We start from the raw sequence: 15,624 nt of genomic DNA, 5'->3' as shown, positions 1-15,624 counted from the left end.
CTATCTTGATAGTGCCACCACAAATCCTCGTCATTCTTTGCAGTCATATATGGTAGATTGTAGCAGCCCAAGCAATCTTACATAGATTCCTTTGGAACCTTCTTTCCCTTAATCTCCTAGTGAAAGAACACAATTTGAAAACTCGATGCCATTATGTCCTACTGAAAACACTTAAAAGCATATGGTTTCTACTCTTAATTTGGCTTCTGCATCTCCGTCGTATCCCTAGTTTGCTATGCTGTATATAGTGGATAGTCTATCATTAACAGGCTACATACTGATAAATGAATGCTAGGAATATCATCAGGCAACCAAGCCATTTTGTGCCATTCATCCTAGGGTTTTCTTGTAAAAATCTCATTCCAAGTTGAACTACAAGTGTACTGACCTGTCTCAGAAGGAATCCAGTTCATAACACCTTCCTCCCCATGGTTTACTTGATTTTTAGAATTTTGTTGTTTCAGTTACTGCAAATCTATTTATCTCATGCTCTGTATATGAATTAATTGACTACTTGGGTTTCATTTTTGGATACATATAAAGAGATAGATCAGAATATTATTTAACTGAATCAGAAGAACAAAAAATCTTTCCTCCAAGCAAAAATAACAGCAGAAGGAAGACAAGCCAAGGAAAACACAAAAGCCGTAAATTTTACAGCCCATTTACAGCGACAGTGAGCTATTAGAGATTACAACTTACAAAAGACCTTGCTCACTCCTTTACAACGACAGGACTGCAATTTCTCTATGCAAAATTTTTAAATCTCCCTCCACTTGAATGCTTTGAAGTTTCTCTTCCTTAGCTATTTGCCTATTTCCTCAATCACCGTGACTACTTGTTTTTAGTCCATATAATATATAAATTAGTGAACCATGTTAATTGCCAACAAACTTTTGGATGGTGCCTGCTGTAGCTTATCAGGCATTCCATTTATAGTGATGGTACCAGACCACAGGTTAGATCCCCCTAGGTTGTGTGAAAAAAATAGGAACTTTGTACAAAAGAGAAAAGAAGAAGAAGAAGATGAAGAAGAAGAATTTTCTTCTTTCTCTAATGCCTTTCTAGCTTGGACCGGACTCAAATAATTGTCAACTTGCTCTTGGAACTTATCATAAGCATCAACCAGCTCTTGGGGCAATTGATCTCTAATGTGCCTTAAAGAGAGAAAGTCGCCTGCTGTAAGCATCCGATGCCATTCCCAACGCTCTTCCAAGGAAATCATGGACCAGTTCATCAGTCCAAGTTCTGAAGATTTCTCGAACCTCATTTTCAATTTGAAAGTCAAATTTAAACCCATCACTTTGCTTCAACTTCTTAAAAACATGCTGCAATATCTTCATCCCCAGTATCTTTCTATTCCTCTCTCTAGCATTTTTTAATTCTAAAGCTATAACTTCCTTCTGCCTAAGGTACTTCTTCCGTGCCCTAATTGCTTTCGCCGTCATGGGAGGATGCAAAACAGAAGGAGGAACTGCCTGTAGTTCCATACCTAGAAAACTAATATTCTCAGATACTGCACTATGAATTGCCATCTTCATTTTATCCACCCTCAAATCCAGCCTACATTCTAAATATTTCAAAACCCAATTCTTAAAGTCCATGGTCAACATATTTGACCCTGACGTTATCACTAATATTTCATCCAAATACCTGACCACATACATCTTCACTGGCTTATAAAACAGGCCAGACATCCAAACAAGCTGCTCTGATTTAAACTTTGGATTCTCCTGATTTTTTTGAAGACGCATATCTTGAATTTCTTTATCAAACCCATTAAAGTAAATATTAATCAAAATCGAACACAACCCGCTTTCTTGAGGAAACCCCCTTCCTAAGTAACAACCACCCAATTCAATTCCGACCACCTCACACTCAAACAACCGCTTTATTAAACCAATCAAAGAACCATCTTTTATTTTCTCTTCAATAAACAAACACAACTTATTTGCATGCCTATCATCAAACCTTTCTCTATCAAATGTGACACTAAACCACCAACTAGGATTCTCTACTGAGTTCTTAAGGTACCTAATGGCGGTGTGGCGTCCCATACCGACACGCCTACCATAAGAAAAAGTTACAAACCGTTCCTCATACACAATTTCCAATACCATCCTAATAGCTTCAATCAAAACCTTTAATTTCAAGTTGGGCAAGACCAAGGACTCACCTTTCATTCTTGAGGGCATCATTGTGACACAACAAGCTTCAATATCAAACCGATTCTCACAGAGCTGGCGGCCCATTTCTTCGATATCAAACCGCCTCGAGACCGAGTTGAGAAGGGACTGTGAGTCAAGGGATTTGAGGCCCTTTTTGGGTTGTGGAGCGGTGAGATTTTGGCAGGCAGTGAGGAGGACATTGGGTAAAGCAAGGACATTTGAGACAAGATAAGAGGATGTGCCATGTGAGTATTGAGTGAGAACTAAGGCTTTGAGTTGGGGTTTTGTGAGGGTTTCTGTGGGGTTTTGAGTTTGGGTTTTGGGGGGTGGAGATGGGTTTTGTAAGAGAGTTGAGAATAGTCTGAGAGAAGAGCGATTTGGAGACTTGAATTCAAGTGGGTTTATTCTTCTGAGGTGGAATAAACTTCTGAGACCTGAATTCAAAAGTATCTTTTACTTTCAAAATCTTTACCATCAAGTTTCCAACCGGATGAGCTTGTGCCACTTTGTTTGCAACATAGCAAAATTGAACGACTTCCGATACGAATAAAGGTAAATGTGTTAATCATACAACTCTACTTTTAAATTTCAATATAGAGGTTGGGAAGATAATTATTCTAACCCTTTTTGTTTTTTGGGTGTGTTCTTCTAATAGAATTTTGACAAGTTGAAGTTCATCGATTTGGCCAATTCACTGAACTTGATTATAACTCCAAACTTCACTAGAGTCCCAAATCTTGAAAAATTAGTTCTTGAAAGATGTAAGAATTTACAGGAGCTTGACCCATCCATCGGAGTCCTTAAAAAGCTTATTCTTCTTAATCTACGACAATGCTAAAAACTAATCTATCTTCCAAGCAAGTTTGAAATGGAGTCTCTTGTGATTCTTGAACTTTCTGGATGCATAAGCGTAAAAAAAAAAAATTCTAGAATTTGTGGGGAACATGAATACTTACAGCATCTTTCTCTAAATTGCACTGCTATTACAAAGCTACCTTTATCAGTTGAACGCTTGGTTGGCCTTATTTCATTGACTCTAAAAGCTTGCAAAAATCTTGAGCATCTTCCTAGGACCATTTGTAGTTTGAAGTTGCTTACAGAACTTGATCTTTCTGGATGCTCAAAATTTGACCACTTGCCAGAGGACTTAGGGAATGCCAAAAGTCTAAAGGTGCTTAATTTGAATGGAACAGTTATAAAAGAATTGCCTTCATCAATTGAATGTTTGATTGGCCTTATTTCTTTGAGGGTAAGAGATTGCAAGAATCTTATGTGTCTTCCTAACTCCATTTGTAGTTTGAAGTTGCTTGAATGTCTTGATCTTTTTGGATGCTCAAAAGTTGAGAACTTGCCAAAGAACTTGGGGAATGTTGAAGGTTTGAAGGTGATTAATTTGAATGAAACATGTATAAAAGAGTTGCCTTCATCAATTAAACACTTGACTAGCCTTACATCATTGACTCTTAAGGGATTGTAAAAATCTTGTGTGTCTTCCTAACACCATTTGTAGTTTGAAGTTGCTTGAATGTCTTGATCTTTTTGGATGCTCAAAAGTTGAGAACTTGCCAAAGAACCTGGGGAATGTCGAAGGTTTGAAGGTGCTTAATTTGATTGGAACAGCTATAAAAGAGGTGCCTTCCTCCATTGCTCTCCTAAAAAATCTAAAAAAACTACATATCCATGGATTTAATGGGACATCAACTTCATTTTATTCCATGCTAACAATTCATGATCCTGTTAATGTCAGTGGGTTATCAGCTTCATTAATATGTTTGTGTTTTCAGAACTACAATCTTTGGACAATCCTGAGTGATTTTGGCTCCTGGTTTTCCTCTTTGGAAACATTAGATTTAAGGGGAAATAATTTAGTTTCCCTTCCTTATAGCATTGGTGGGTTATTCTCTTTGCAAGACTTGGATCTAAGTGGAAATAATTTTGATTCCCTTCCTAACAACATCAGTGGACTCCATCATCTAAAAATTCTCGGGTTGAATGGTTGCAAGAGGCTTCAATCATTCTTAGGACTTCTGTTCTCTGGTTTTGTACATTCTAGCTTTTGTAACTCATTTGAGATTTTCAATTGGTTCGAACTGGTGTACTATATTCAAAGTGGCACTGTTTTTCTTGCTCTTGGAAGTGAAATTCCGAAATGGTTTAACAATCAAAGAATAGGTCATAAAGTGAACATACAAGTGCCTTCATGTTATGGGAGGGATGAACGGATGGGAATTGCTTTGTGCATTGTTTTGGTACCCAACAGTGCTCTATACGCTGGAGATTTTGTGATTACATGTTCATTTGAAGTTAATGGATATCAAATGAAATGTACACATTTATGTTGGGAAAATTGTGGTAAAATTGAATCGCATCAACTTGGTCTGCAATATTTGTCCCATTACAGGTTGTCCAATGGCTTTGATTCCGATTGGAAAGAAGTATGGAGTCAAAGTGATGCAAACGGAATCTGTCAAATTGGGATTGAAATATCTTCCCCGAACTTCGAGGTGAAGAAAATTGGGGTTCGTTTGGTATTCGAGCAAGTAGTTGATGATCCCGATCAACCGTGGATAGACAACAATGAATCTAGTGAAAGTGACATGGATGGCTACAATGACAACTGTGGAGAGACAACAGCGAATCTAGTGAAAGTGACATGGGTGACTACTATTGTGGGAAACCACAACTAAAGAGGATTTAAAGACTCGGAGGATTTATGACTGATTCTAAGGATTCTAGTTGGTGGGAAATTTTCAACTTCTTTGCCAGTATGTGATAATCTTTCTTCTTACTACTTTACAAGTCATCATCATTTTTTTTAGTTTTTTCTTTTCAATCAGGTTGTAATAAAACAAAATTTTCTTGTTGTCTTGTTTGTGAACTTTTGTTTAGTGAAAGGAGAGGATCAAACGTCCGAGAAACTTGAATCCATTCATGGAGGGAAGAGGGATAGTTACCAAGACATTGAAGATCCCAATCACAGTTAAGCATCAACAGCAGGACACTCTATGAAGATCTGGGTGATCTCCGCCATAATCTTTGCGATTCAGCCACAGAAGGTTGCAGAAATAAGCAACGCCGTGATGAGGAAGATGGGGCTGGACCCAGTGGAGAAGCCTACTCTAACAATGAACCACATCCAAAGACTTGGAGGATGTATGGCTGACTCTAAAGAATGAAGTATTAGGAATGTTTTGACTTCTTTGCCTGTAAGTCATCATCTTTCTTCTTGCTATTACAGTTAACAAGTCTTGATGTTCTCTTTTATTTTTTGGGGAGAGGAATTCAATGAAATGAAAGTGTGGGTTTTGATTGTCAGGTTTAAATTGGCATGATAAAAAATTTTAATTTGTCATAGGTATAAATTGGAGTACTTCTTTTTAGATTTTTACCCCTTTTTTGAGAGAGGGAAAAAAGAAAGTTCAAAGTATTTTGCTAGTTAACATCACCTTTTGGCATTCACACCCCAATCACCACAAACTCAAAAATTAAAATCATTCCATATCCCTTTTTTTTTAAAAAAAAATTTTCATCAGGTTTGATAATACAAATATTTTTCTTGACTTGTTGGGGAACTTTTATATAATGGAAGGAGAGTGCTACTATAATGAGGATCCACAGCCAAAGTGGATTCAAAACTCGAAGGATTAATGGCTGATTTTGAAGAATCTAATGAAAATGACCTGGAAGGCTAATCATTTGCTGTTCATTACCTGTAAGTTATCATTTTTCTTCCTACTAACTTCAAAATATGGTGATACTTGTACCTTAGTGGCACCTTTTGGCACTCACATCCAAATTGACCCAAACTCAAAAATTAATATCTTACCGTATCACTTTTTTTTTTATCAGGTGGAACTAACACAAATTTTTCTTGTTGGTGAACTTTTATTTAATTAATGGAAGGATGGGATCAAATGTCTGAGAAGCTTGAAGCCTTTGCCAAAGTGGATAGTTACAGGTATTAGCCAAGTAGCTATGCTCCTCTCACACTCACCTTGGGCTCTTGCAAAAGTGGTCAAGGACCCAAAATGGTCAAGCATTTAAATTAACTGTCAATTGGCTCTTATTATTGATTAAATCTGTTTTTTTTTTTTTTTGGGTGTCCTGCAAATGTAATGCTCTGTTAAACTTCTAATGACATACAGATATAAATCCTTCCAATCAACGTCTTCTTGTTAACACAAAGTTACCATCCAATACCTCATTTGGTTGGAGATGTGTAATGGAAGCTAGAAAGGTTGCACAGTTGAGCTACTGTTGGAAAATAGTGATGGAAGACAGGTTAACATCTGGGAAGATAGGCAGCTGCTGACACTGAGTACATTCAGGGTGGTTTTACTAAGAAATCCTCAATCTGCAGCAAACTGTGTGTGACTTGCTGGATGATAATACAAAGACTTGCAGAAGGATTGTTCTGGACAGGTTGTTCATGCCACAAGAAGCTGCTGTCATTCAAAGCATTCTGTGAAATTCTCAACATTTGTATCTTTTGGTTGGGAGCAAAATTTGGAGATTTTTCAGTTTGGAGTGCATATGATTTGTCAGACCACGAGGCAGTGTCAGGTTTAGGAGAGGCTTCAAACAATCTCTGCTCAACAATTATGTAGCAGGCACTGTGGAAGGCCCAGGTTCCTAACAAGATTAGAGTTTTTCATGGCGTGCTCTTCGGTTTATCCTGCCAACAAAGCCTCATCTATTCTCCAAATGCATCATCTCTTCAGTAACTTGTGAGCAGTGTAATGAAGTTCCTGAAACCAGTTTACATGCTTTGTGGTCTTGCCCAATGCCCACACGCCAAGAAGGTATGGCAATTACTTGAAGGCATAAAGTTTATCCCACACTAGCCTTATCAGAACTGGACTGATCTATTCTCTGGGATGCTGCACCACAAGAATACTTTCTCACTGAAACTATTTCCCACTCTCTCATGGCAATTATGGCTGCACAGAAACGGAGAAAGATTTGGGGAACCAGGAATACAGGCAACCACTTTGGTATATATAGGTATGGAGATGCATGAACACTACTTGGCTGCAAAATTTCGTCTGGGATACTGCAGAAAGTACATTTCCTAATATGGAAGCCCCCTCAGTTACCTTACACCATGGTAAATATTTCTGTAAATGTTGCAGTGATTAGGGATTTCAATGAAAATTTGGTTGCAGCTAAGGTTGAGGTGATTGTGGGCCAATGCTGGCTGGAGGCTCATTTTGCAGGATTCTGGCATGCCCTACAATTGGGTAAAAACGGGGACTTCAGGAGGTTCAACTTGAGAGCCACTTAAGTATTGCCAATTTGCCATTGCTGCTTTTAACATGGATTCCCCAAAAACAAGTTACCTGAAATGCTCTGTTCAACAAAGTGAAACTAGCAATATCTAATTTTAGATACTGCGAGTTTAATTTTGTGGACAAAAGCTGTAATAATGCTCCTCTAGTTTTAGCAGATCTTGGATGTAAAAATTGCGCCACTGAGATTTGGCTACTTGATAATTTTGTGAAATGCAATATAAATCCTGCCGCTTTTATTTTATATATATATACATAATCACATATTGATATTTGTCTTTCCAATGTAACGGTTTATTATATTAAATAATTTTTGTTTTTTTTTCTCTCCAACAGTGGCCACATATAATGTTTTTTTTCCCCTTCCCGGTATTTGGCTCTCTTATTCATATTGAGAGATTTCAAACGGAAACTTCGCTTGGTTCAGATGTTGATTTTGGACCGTGATTTGCACACCAAATTAGCTATGCAGGGTGCTCTCCAACGATAGAGCTAATTTAATCCCCCATTTACTACAAATGGCTTACTTCTAGTCTCCACCGTTGGTTTAAGCTCTCTCTTTATGAAGACTACATAATCCCTCCTCGGTTCTTATCCCTTGGCGATGGAGAATGGCATTCACTTGGTGCCATATATGGCTACACAGCAGCACCTGAGGCCTGCTTACATACCACAACCCTAGAGATTTTCAAATCCACTGATTTTCTCATACAATGATGTCTTCCCACACAAATTCTTGGGAATTAATTAAGCAGCACTTCATTAATTCTTTCCAAAACCAGACAATTTAAATTCCTCCAGATACTATGAAAAACCTTACAGCAAACTAGTTTCTTATGCCTATAGTTGCTTCAAGATTTCCATTTCCCATTCAAGAAATGCAATATAAATAAATATCTTCAGGGTGGCTAGGTACCATTCTCATGCCAATCGACACAACAAGCTTGAACAGTGAACCATCTCAAGCTCTACTGGGGTCTGGTATCTGTTCCTGGCTAAAGCAGAGACCACTCCACCAATTCCTTGCTCTAATGCAAATTGAATCTGTTTCTCATGTTCATCTTTTGGGAGCAAAGGGCAAGGTTATTGATAAACTCATTTAATAATCCTCAAATCCTTCTCATTTCTCGTAACCATTTTCTGCACACAGTATAGTATAGTGTCTCTTTGAAACCACATTCCTTCTTTAGGTACCACATTTCTCCAAAACAACTTATTATTGATATGATATGCCCACTCTTTCCAATTTCATAGGGAATGGAAATTAAATATTTCAAACTAAAATAAAAACCTTAATCATATTTTAAACACCAACTTATATATTTTTGCTGTCTCTAAAGAAATACCAACAATAAAATAACGGCCCCGTCTATAATTGGCAATTGCCACCATTTTTCACTTCACTAAGTCAGAGTTGAGCTTATTGAAGTAAAAATGGAGAACACGGCAATTCTAAAGGACTGGGTTCGAGCGAGTCTGAGTCTGACTCGGAGAAAACCGGAACCATCACAGCTCCTCAGCTCCAGGTTCTCTTCTTTCTTCTGTCTCTTTCGATTCTCTTTTTTCTAGATCTTCTGCCCTCTTTTCTATATCTTTTGCCCTTAAAACGACAACGTTTGACATTTCCTAATTCAATTATTCAAGTGAGTTTATTTATTTATTTTTTTGCTGAATAGTTTATTTGTTCTACTGAGTTGCATAAGAGAAGTGGACGTTTGGATTTTGGAACCATCACTTTTGAAATTGTACCTGACAAGCTGGCCAGGTCTTTGCAAATAGCAAACTTTTTTTTTTTTTTAATTTTTATGGTAAATTACATTTTTTTTAACCCATATTTTATATCGGTTTTAAATTACAAGTTACAATCAACCTATAGATACCGAAAAATTAATCAAATATTTCACATTTTATTACCACAATGTTCACCCTTTTAATTCTCAAAAAAAAAAAAAAAAAAAAATGTTCACCCTTTCATCTAAATTGAGATTATATTAGACAAAAAAGCATAGTTACATTTGCACGTTACTCGTGGGCCCACAACACCAATTGAAATCTACTTTTATAAAATTTCTAAATTGCCCTCGTTATTCCAGTTAGTTAACTAACACATACAAAGTCGATATTATACCCAAGTTGAGATTGAAATTGTAACAATATATTATGATAATATTGTAAAGACTAAGTTGTAAAACACATTTCTAAAGTTTAAGGTTATTGATTTTGCTTCCTAAAGTTTCAACATTTTGATCCTCTCCCCTAACATTAGGGGATCATTTTGATTGGCAACCCCTCAATTAAATATATAAAAAAAAAAAAAAATTAGTAAGCCATTAAGTATACCTCAACTTGTCACATTAGCTTTTTTTTTTTTTTTTTTTTAGAAAGACATTAGCTAGTTCATCCAATTAAATAATGTCATATGGACCATGTAATTAAATGGCAAAAAAAAACTTTAAATTTATTTTTATAAAAAATCTCTAAAATTTAATAAAATAAAATAATTTAATTTAACCTTTTCTTTTCTTCAATATTTCTTTGTTCTTCCACAAAATTTATACTCTTTTTAATCTAAAAACACTAATTTTTGTGGTGTAGTTTTGCTAAAGTTTGTTTTGTTTTTGTTTTTTGTTTTTTTTTTTTTTGCTAACTGAAAAAGGGTTTTCGGTATGAATTTATCAACCCCACGCCATATGACAGTAATGAATAATATCATGTGTGCCTTGATGAAGCTATCATTGAGGGCATATATATATATATATATATATTGAAGCGTCATTATTCGAACCATTCAACTCCTGTCAAGCATCATGTAAAAAGATACAAGAACTCTAACCATCAATTCACTGTTCGTGATGCAGAAGCAATAAAGGCCATGGTAACGTGATGGGCAATCTATTTTGCCATAGAAGCGGGACGGTGGACTATGATCTTTGAAGGAGACGAGTTGATGGTTGTCAATGCAATACGCAACCAAGTGGGAAGCACAACACCAACAGAGCACATGATTGAAGATGCAAAATTGTTTACAAAAGACTTGAGAGCATGCAAATTCTAATCGTTAAATTACCAATTATCTCTAAGACTTAAACTATTTGTATATGGTAAATTTAATCATTAAACTAGATAATTCTAACACTCCCCCTCATGTTTAGGTGGGAATTTAAATGGTGGATAGAGTAGAGGACGATGATTGAACTTGAGATCTCTTGCTATGATATCATGTTAAATTATTAATTATCCCAAAAGTTTAATCTATTGAGATATGGTAAATTTAATTATTAAATCATATAATTCTAACATTAATATACCATAAAGGAGGCAAACATGGATGTGCACATTCTCTATGGCGCCCACACCCCCCCCCCCAAGCCCAGTTTTTAGAAGTTCCTATATATATGGCTTCAGAATATACCAGCCTCCATTTTAAATATTATTTTAATTTTTTAACTGAGTCAATTTTATGTTGGTTTTTGATGCAGCAATATATAGAATTATTCATCCTCTTCTATTTTTTGAAAAAAAAAGAAAAGAAAAAAGAATGAAGTTTTAAGAAGTGAAGGACAGAGAAAAAGGGGTTGAGTTTTTCTCCCTCTATGGGGGCGTTTTGTAAGCCTAATATTAGAATAGGTGATAACGCGGGCATCGCGTGGGATATGTTATCAAAGACAATATTAGCCTAAAATCTTTGGGACTTTTTAGGAGTATTTTAGATCTCCTTTATTTTGCAATCAATTGTTTACAACCTATAAAAAAAAAATTTGTTTACAACCTTTATAGTTTTATTTTTATTTTTTATATTTTAAATCTCTATTGTTTATCATTATTAATTGGAACTAACAGGTTTCTCAAAAAAAAAAAAAAAAAAAAAGGAACTAACAGGACATTAAATATTTACGTCTATGAATAAGAATGGTGAAGAAGAAGAAAACAGACCGCATAAAATTGTGAGAAAAAATGAAGAAGAAGATGAGCATCGAGGTGTTAAAATCAGTTCAACAAAAATATGAGTTTTTAGAAGTCAAAACGGATTTAAAAAAATGGTTTACAAAGATACCCATTTGAAATCTCCAAGATGAGACTAAAAACTTTAGCTTGTTATGCGTCTCTGATTATATCGAACAATTAAAAACAACAACATACTAATAAATTCAAGATACACATCATTCTTCAGCAAAGAAACAAATCTTGGAGATCCCAATCGAGAAAAGTTGGATCAGCATGACAAATTGACAATAAAGCATTCTCATATGAATAAACTCATGATGTTTGCCGGTACAATATTAACCACTTTGTCATCATGTTTATAAGAAAGAAGAAAATAAAAAGCTTTGAACACTCTCCATAATTAGTTGTCTCTTTATTTCATTGGTGGTGTCATTTTATTTTTTTTTATTTTTTATTTATTTATTTTTTTTGTGTGGTGATGTAACGATATCAACTCATTTTAACATAAATTGAAAATGAATAACGATATAGGTGAATATTGTCATACAAATATTGTTATAGCCACACAAAAATAAGGGGATGTTTGGTACACCATTTCAGACAATAATTTTTAGTTTTTAAACAACATTACACATATTTTCACATATTTGTTACCCACACGTATTTCCACACATGTTTTCAAATAATAAAATACATGTTTGTAAGTGCATATACCAAACATCTCCTAATTCTTTAAAACAACTCTTAGAAAACAACTTTAATAATAAGATCTTTAAATTACTTATGATATATAAATAAATAAGAAAACATTATACGGCATTCAACCCATGTACTAAAAATCAATAAAACTAAAATCATGATAAAATTTTTGTAGTTGAATTAGGAAGAGAAATTTTAGCCTTAGAAACTCATGCATTCACATAAAAAGGGCCTAATTTGTTTCTTCTCCAATCTTGTCGTTTAATCTAGAAATAAACAAACATAGAAAAACCACATAAACACTATGATCGAATTACACAACTTTTTATTAATTTTATACCCAAAAAAACATAAAAGCTTTCATACCTAAAACTGAACCTTTTTCCAGCATTCTTCACAAAGCCTTTATATGCATAATTTGATTACTGGAACTTGAGAGGGAAAAAAAGGGGAATCAACACGCAAGAGCTTCCAAATTGAAAATATGTTAACAGTAGCTTGTAACTTTGTATCCTAAAATTAATCTTTAAAAAAATTGGTCATTATGGTAGTTTGCCAATGTAGATGGAGTCAAAGAACTATCAAGTTTCACAAACCAAAAGCTTCTCATCATGTGATATCCAATAAAAAGAAAATAAAAAATAAAATGATATTTTTAAAAATAATAAAGTAAATTATAATTTTTTTTTTTTTTTGGTTAGTCTGAGATAGAATCCTAATCTAAGATAATCTAAGTGTATATATGTGTAAAACTCATTTCTGGAGACTAAATATTTGTAAATTAAAATTCCTACTTAGCCTAAAAAAAAAGGAAGATGCCATGAAAGATCAACATAGAAATAGGTGGCTACCTTCTTCTTGGATGATGTCCTCTAGAGATTTCAATAAATTACATCAAAATGATTTCCTAACTACCTATGTCTCAATACATTGTTTTTTATTTATTTATTTAAATACTAAGTATTTTTTACACATGCACAGGGAGATGAAAGAAGATCTTAAAGAAACTGACCGTGGTGGGCCTAATTCTTGGATATACAGTACATGTTTTACATCTCTTTAACTGTCTCAATACATGAATATGAATCTATACCTAGGTTTTATTTATTTTTATTTAGAATCAAATCTATACCCACCTAAGGAAGTATTATATCTCTTAAAATAAGAGATATGGTGCCTTAGATCAAGCTGAATGGAAAATATTGATTAATGATTTTTTTTTTTTAAATTTCAAAATTCTTTTTCACTGTACCATTAGAGTTGATAAGAGATTTTTCTTTTTTCTTTTTTCTTTTTTTGGTTGGATTTGGAACTATGCAATTGCACTTTTAATAAGAGAGAAAAGTTAAAAGGTTTAAAAATTGTTTAATTATTCTAATGCTCGAATTAAAAGTGAATTTTTAATTTTAAATATCTCAGTTCTTAAAAGGCAATTGCACAATTTTTCTTACTCTGATTTAATAATTATTTGAAAAAAAAAATATATATATATATATATATATATATATAAACTCTTAAAAGAAAATTGCACAATTTGGAACTAGGTGTGTTACATAGAATTAGAGTTTTTCAAACTCAATTTTTTTGTTTTTGCATTGAAATTGATTTTTATAAACTTAACATTAAAAAAAAAAAAAAAAAAAATTGCATAGGACTCTAGTTCCAAGTGGGATGATTTTTATTTTTAAATGCCTTTTTTTCTTTTTTTTGGAGTATAAACGGAAATTTTTTTTAAATGCCATGCTATTGGCTTTACATTGGCAAGTGGTTGCTAAAACTCAACTTTTGGAAAGTCAAATTTTACTCGAAACTTTATTTTCACAAAATTAAATTACAAATGAAACTATTTAACTAAATAACTTTCAAAAAGATTATTTTTAATAAAATAATCCAAAAAAATGAATTATTTAGCACAAAAAAAAGGCCCCCAAAAAGTAGTGTAAAAAGAACTTTGGAGCCTGTACTAAAGAAAAGGAAATCTAAACATAAACAGTAATTCGCTAGTCAATGGAAAGTCTTTTTTACTTTTAAAAAAAAAAAACTATAAACCTGGTAAAAAAGTAATATGAAAAAGAGAACTTTATACAGTTGCAGAACTTTCGCTGCTCACGCACTAGGAAATTTCATCGCTACTTTTGAAGTGAAAGTACTCAGAAAAAGAGAGCAACTTTCGCTCCTCACTACGAACTAGGAAGTGGAAGTACTCAGAAAAATAAAGAATAATTTCAGTCCTCTTTCATCTCTTCCAAATTTCAGTCTCCTCTTTCTCTGTCTCATTAGTTCCTATTTCAGATTCAATTCCATCTCTTTCAAAGCTACGCAATTCAGGTTGGGGATCAAGTGGTTTCTTTTTATTCTTTCTTCGGTTCTAAACTAATTCTAATTGATCTTTTTTTGTTTTTTTAAATTTTGCATGTCAGATCTATATTTTCTAATGGCTTTAATTTAATGGGCATGGAAGCAGACTCCTTTTTTAATCAATATTCAATGACATATTTACACCCTTTATAGTATCTTTAAATAGTCATATAACAGATATTTTAATAAAAGAAGCTTTGACAGACTCTCCTTTATTGATCATTAAAGAAAACATTAATTTTGCTAATTTCTTGAATAATAACAGATTTAATTTCTTAACAGACAGAATTAATTATAATCCCTTGATAGATTGTCCTATTAATGACAGGCTTTACGAAGAAATTTTATTTCACATATTCTCACAGGATGAGATATATAGTAGTACATGTATGGATAGAATCATAGTAGAATTAAGTAATATTCTGAATCTCACTTACCTTGACAGATCAAATAAGTACTATTCTAATACTGTTGCTACTCAGCAAGAGCACAAAAGTGAACAAAGAAAAGTTTGTTTTATAAATGTTGTTTGTTTTATAAATACTTTTCTTGTTTTTCTTACAAAATATTTCAAAAGAAGTTTTGACAGAAAATATTTGTTCCAAACATAATCCTTTTCCCAAAACCCAATTGCAGACTACTATGAATAAAAGATTCTCTCAGAAAGACAAGGGCAAGGCACTAGTGGTGCAATCCAGAGGTATTCGAAAGCCCTCAGTAAAAATTTCGGATATGCATGAAGGCGTCTCATTAGAGACAATATCCCTTCAAGATACGTTGCTAGCAGAGGCAATGTATTCATGTGGTGATAAAAGTATAATTCTACAAAAAGTGCTCGACACTAATCTTATGTTTCAAGACGGAGAATTTACAGACCTTCCTCTTCATATTAAACTACTTCTTGATAATTTACAGGCAGCCTTCACCCTCAGACAGAAACCCTTATTCCAAATGACCTTTCAGGCTTTGGAATTACATCTTGTTAGCACCGGGCATTTATTGAAGCACTCAGTTTTCAACTCCCTGGCAAGGAGGATGGAGATTCAAGCTCCACAAAGACAGAACTACAGTCTCTAAAAAGCTATCTTATGGGAACAAGCTTTTCAAAGCTCCACCCTAAGATTCAGCAAAAAACGAGACTTGCTATTAGAACCTTACCCCCCGAA

The 15,624-nt window shown here is 34.0% G+C and overlaps 1 protein-coding gene and 1 pseudogene across 1 annotated transcript; one reads left to right on the top strand and one right to left on the bottom strand.

Moving 5' to 3' along the window:
* Positions 1-1,042: 1,042 nt before the first annotated feature.
* LOC115951464 lies at positions 1,043-2,960 on the bottom strand (annotated as a pseudogene).
* Positions 2,961-3,036: 76 nt separating this feature from the next.
* On the top strand, positions 3,037-4,855 carry LOC115951462 (disease resistance-like protein CSA1). The gene is made up of 2 exons (XM_031068666.1): positions 3,037-3,552; positions 3,686-4,855. The coding sequence occupies exons 1-2, from the start codon at positions 3,037-3,039 to the stop codon at positions 4,853-4,855; spliced, it is 1,686 nt and encodes a 561-aa protein (XP_030924526.1).
* The last annotated feature ends 10,769 nt before the right edge of the window (positions 4,856-15,624 follow it).

The sequence above is a fragment of the Quercus lobata genome, chromosome 7, assembly GCF_001633185.2.
Source record: "Quercus lobata isolate SW786 chromosome 7, ValleyOak3.0 Primary Assembly, whole genome shotgun sequence".
Taxonomy (NCBI): Eukaryota; Viridiplantae; Streptophyta; class Magnoliopsida; order Fagales; family Fagaceae; genus Quercus; species Quercus lobata.
Note: the sequence above shows the minus strand (reverse complement) of the source record. Positions and strands in the feature narration are given on the sequence as shown.

Excerpts from the sequence above, each read along its gene's own strand:
- LOC115951462 (XM_031068666.1), top strand. The coding sequence starts at position 3,037 with ATGGAGTCTCTTGTGATTCTTGAACTTTCTGGATGCATAAGCGTAAAA. Across the intron at positions 3,553-3,685 it reads GGAATGTTGAAGGTTTGAAG|TTGCTTGAATGTCTTGATCT; the intron begins GTGATTAATTTG and ends TGTAGTTTGAAG.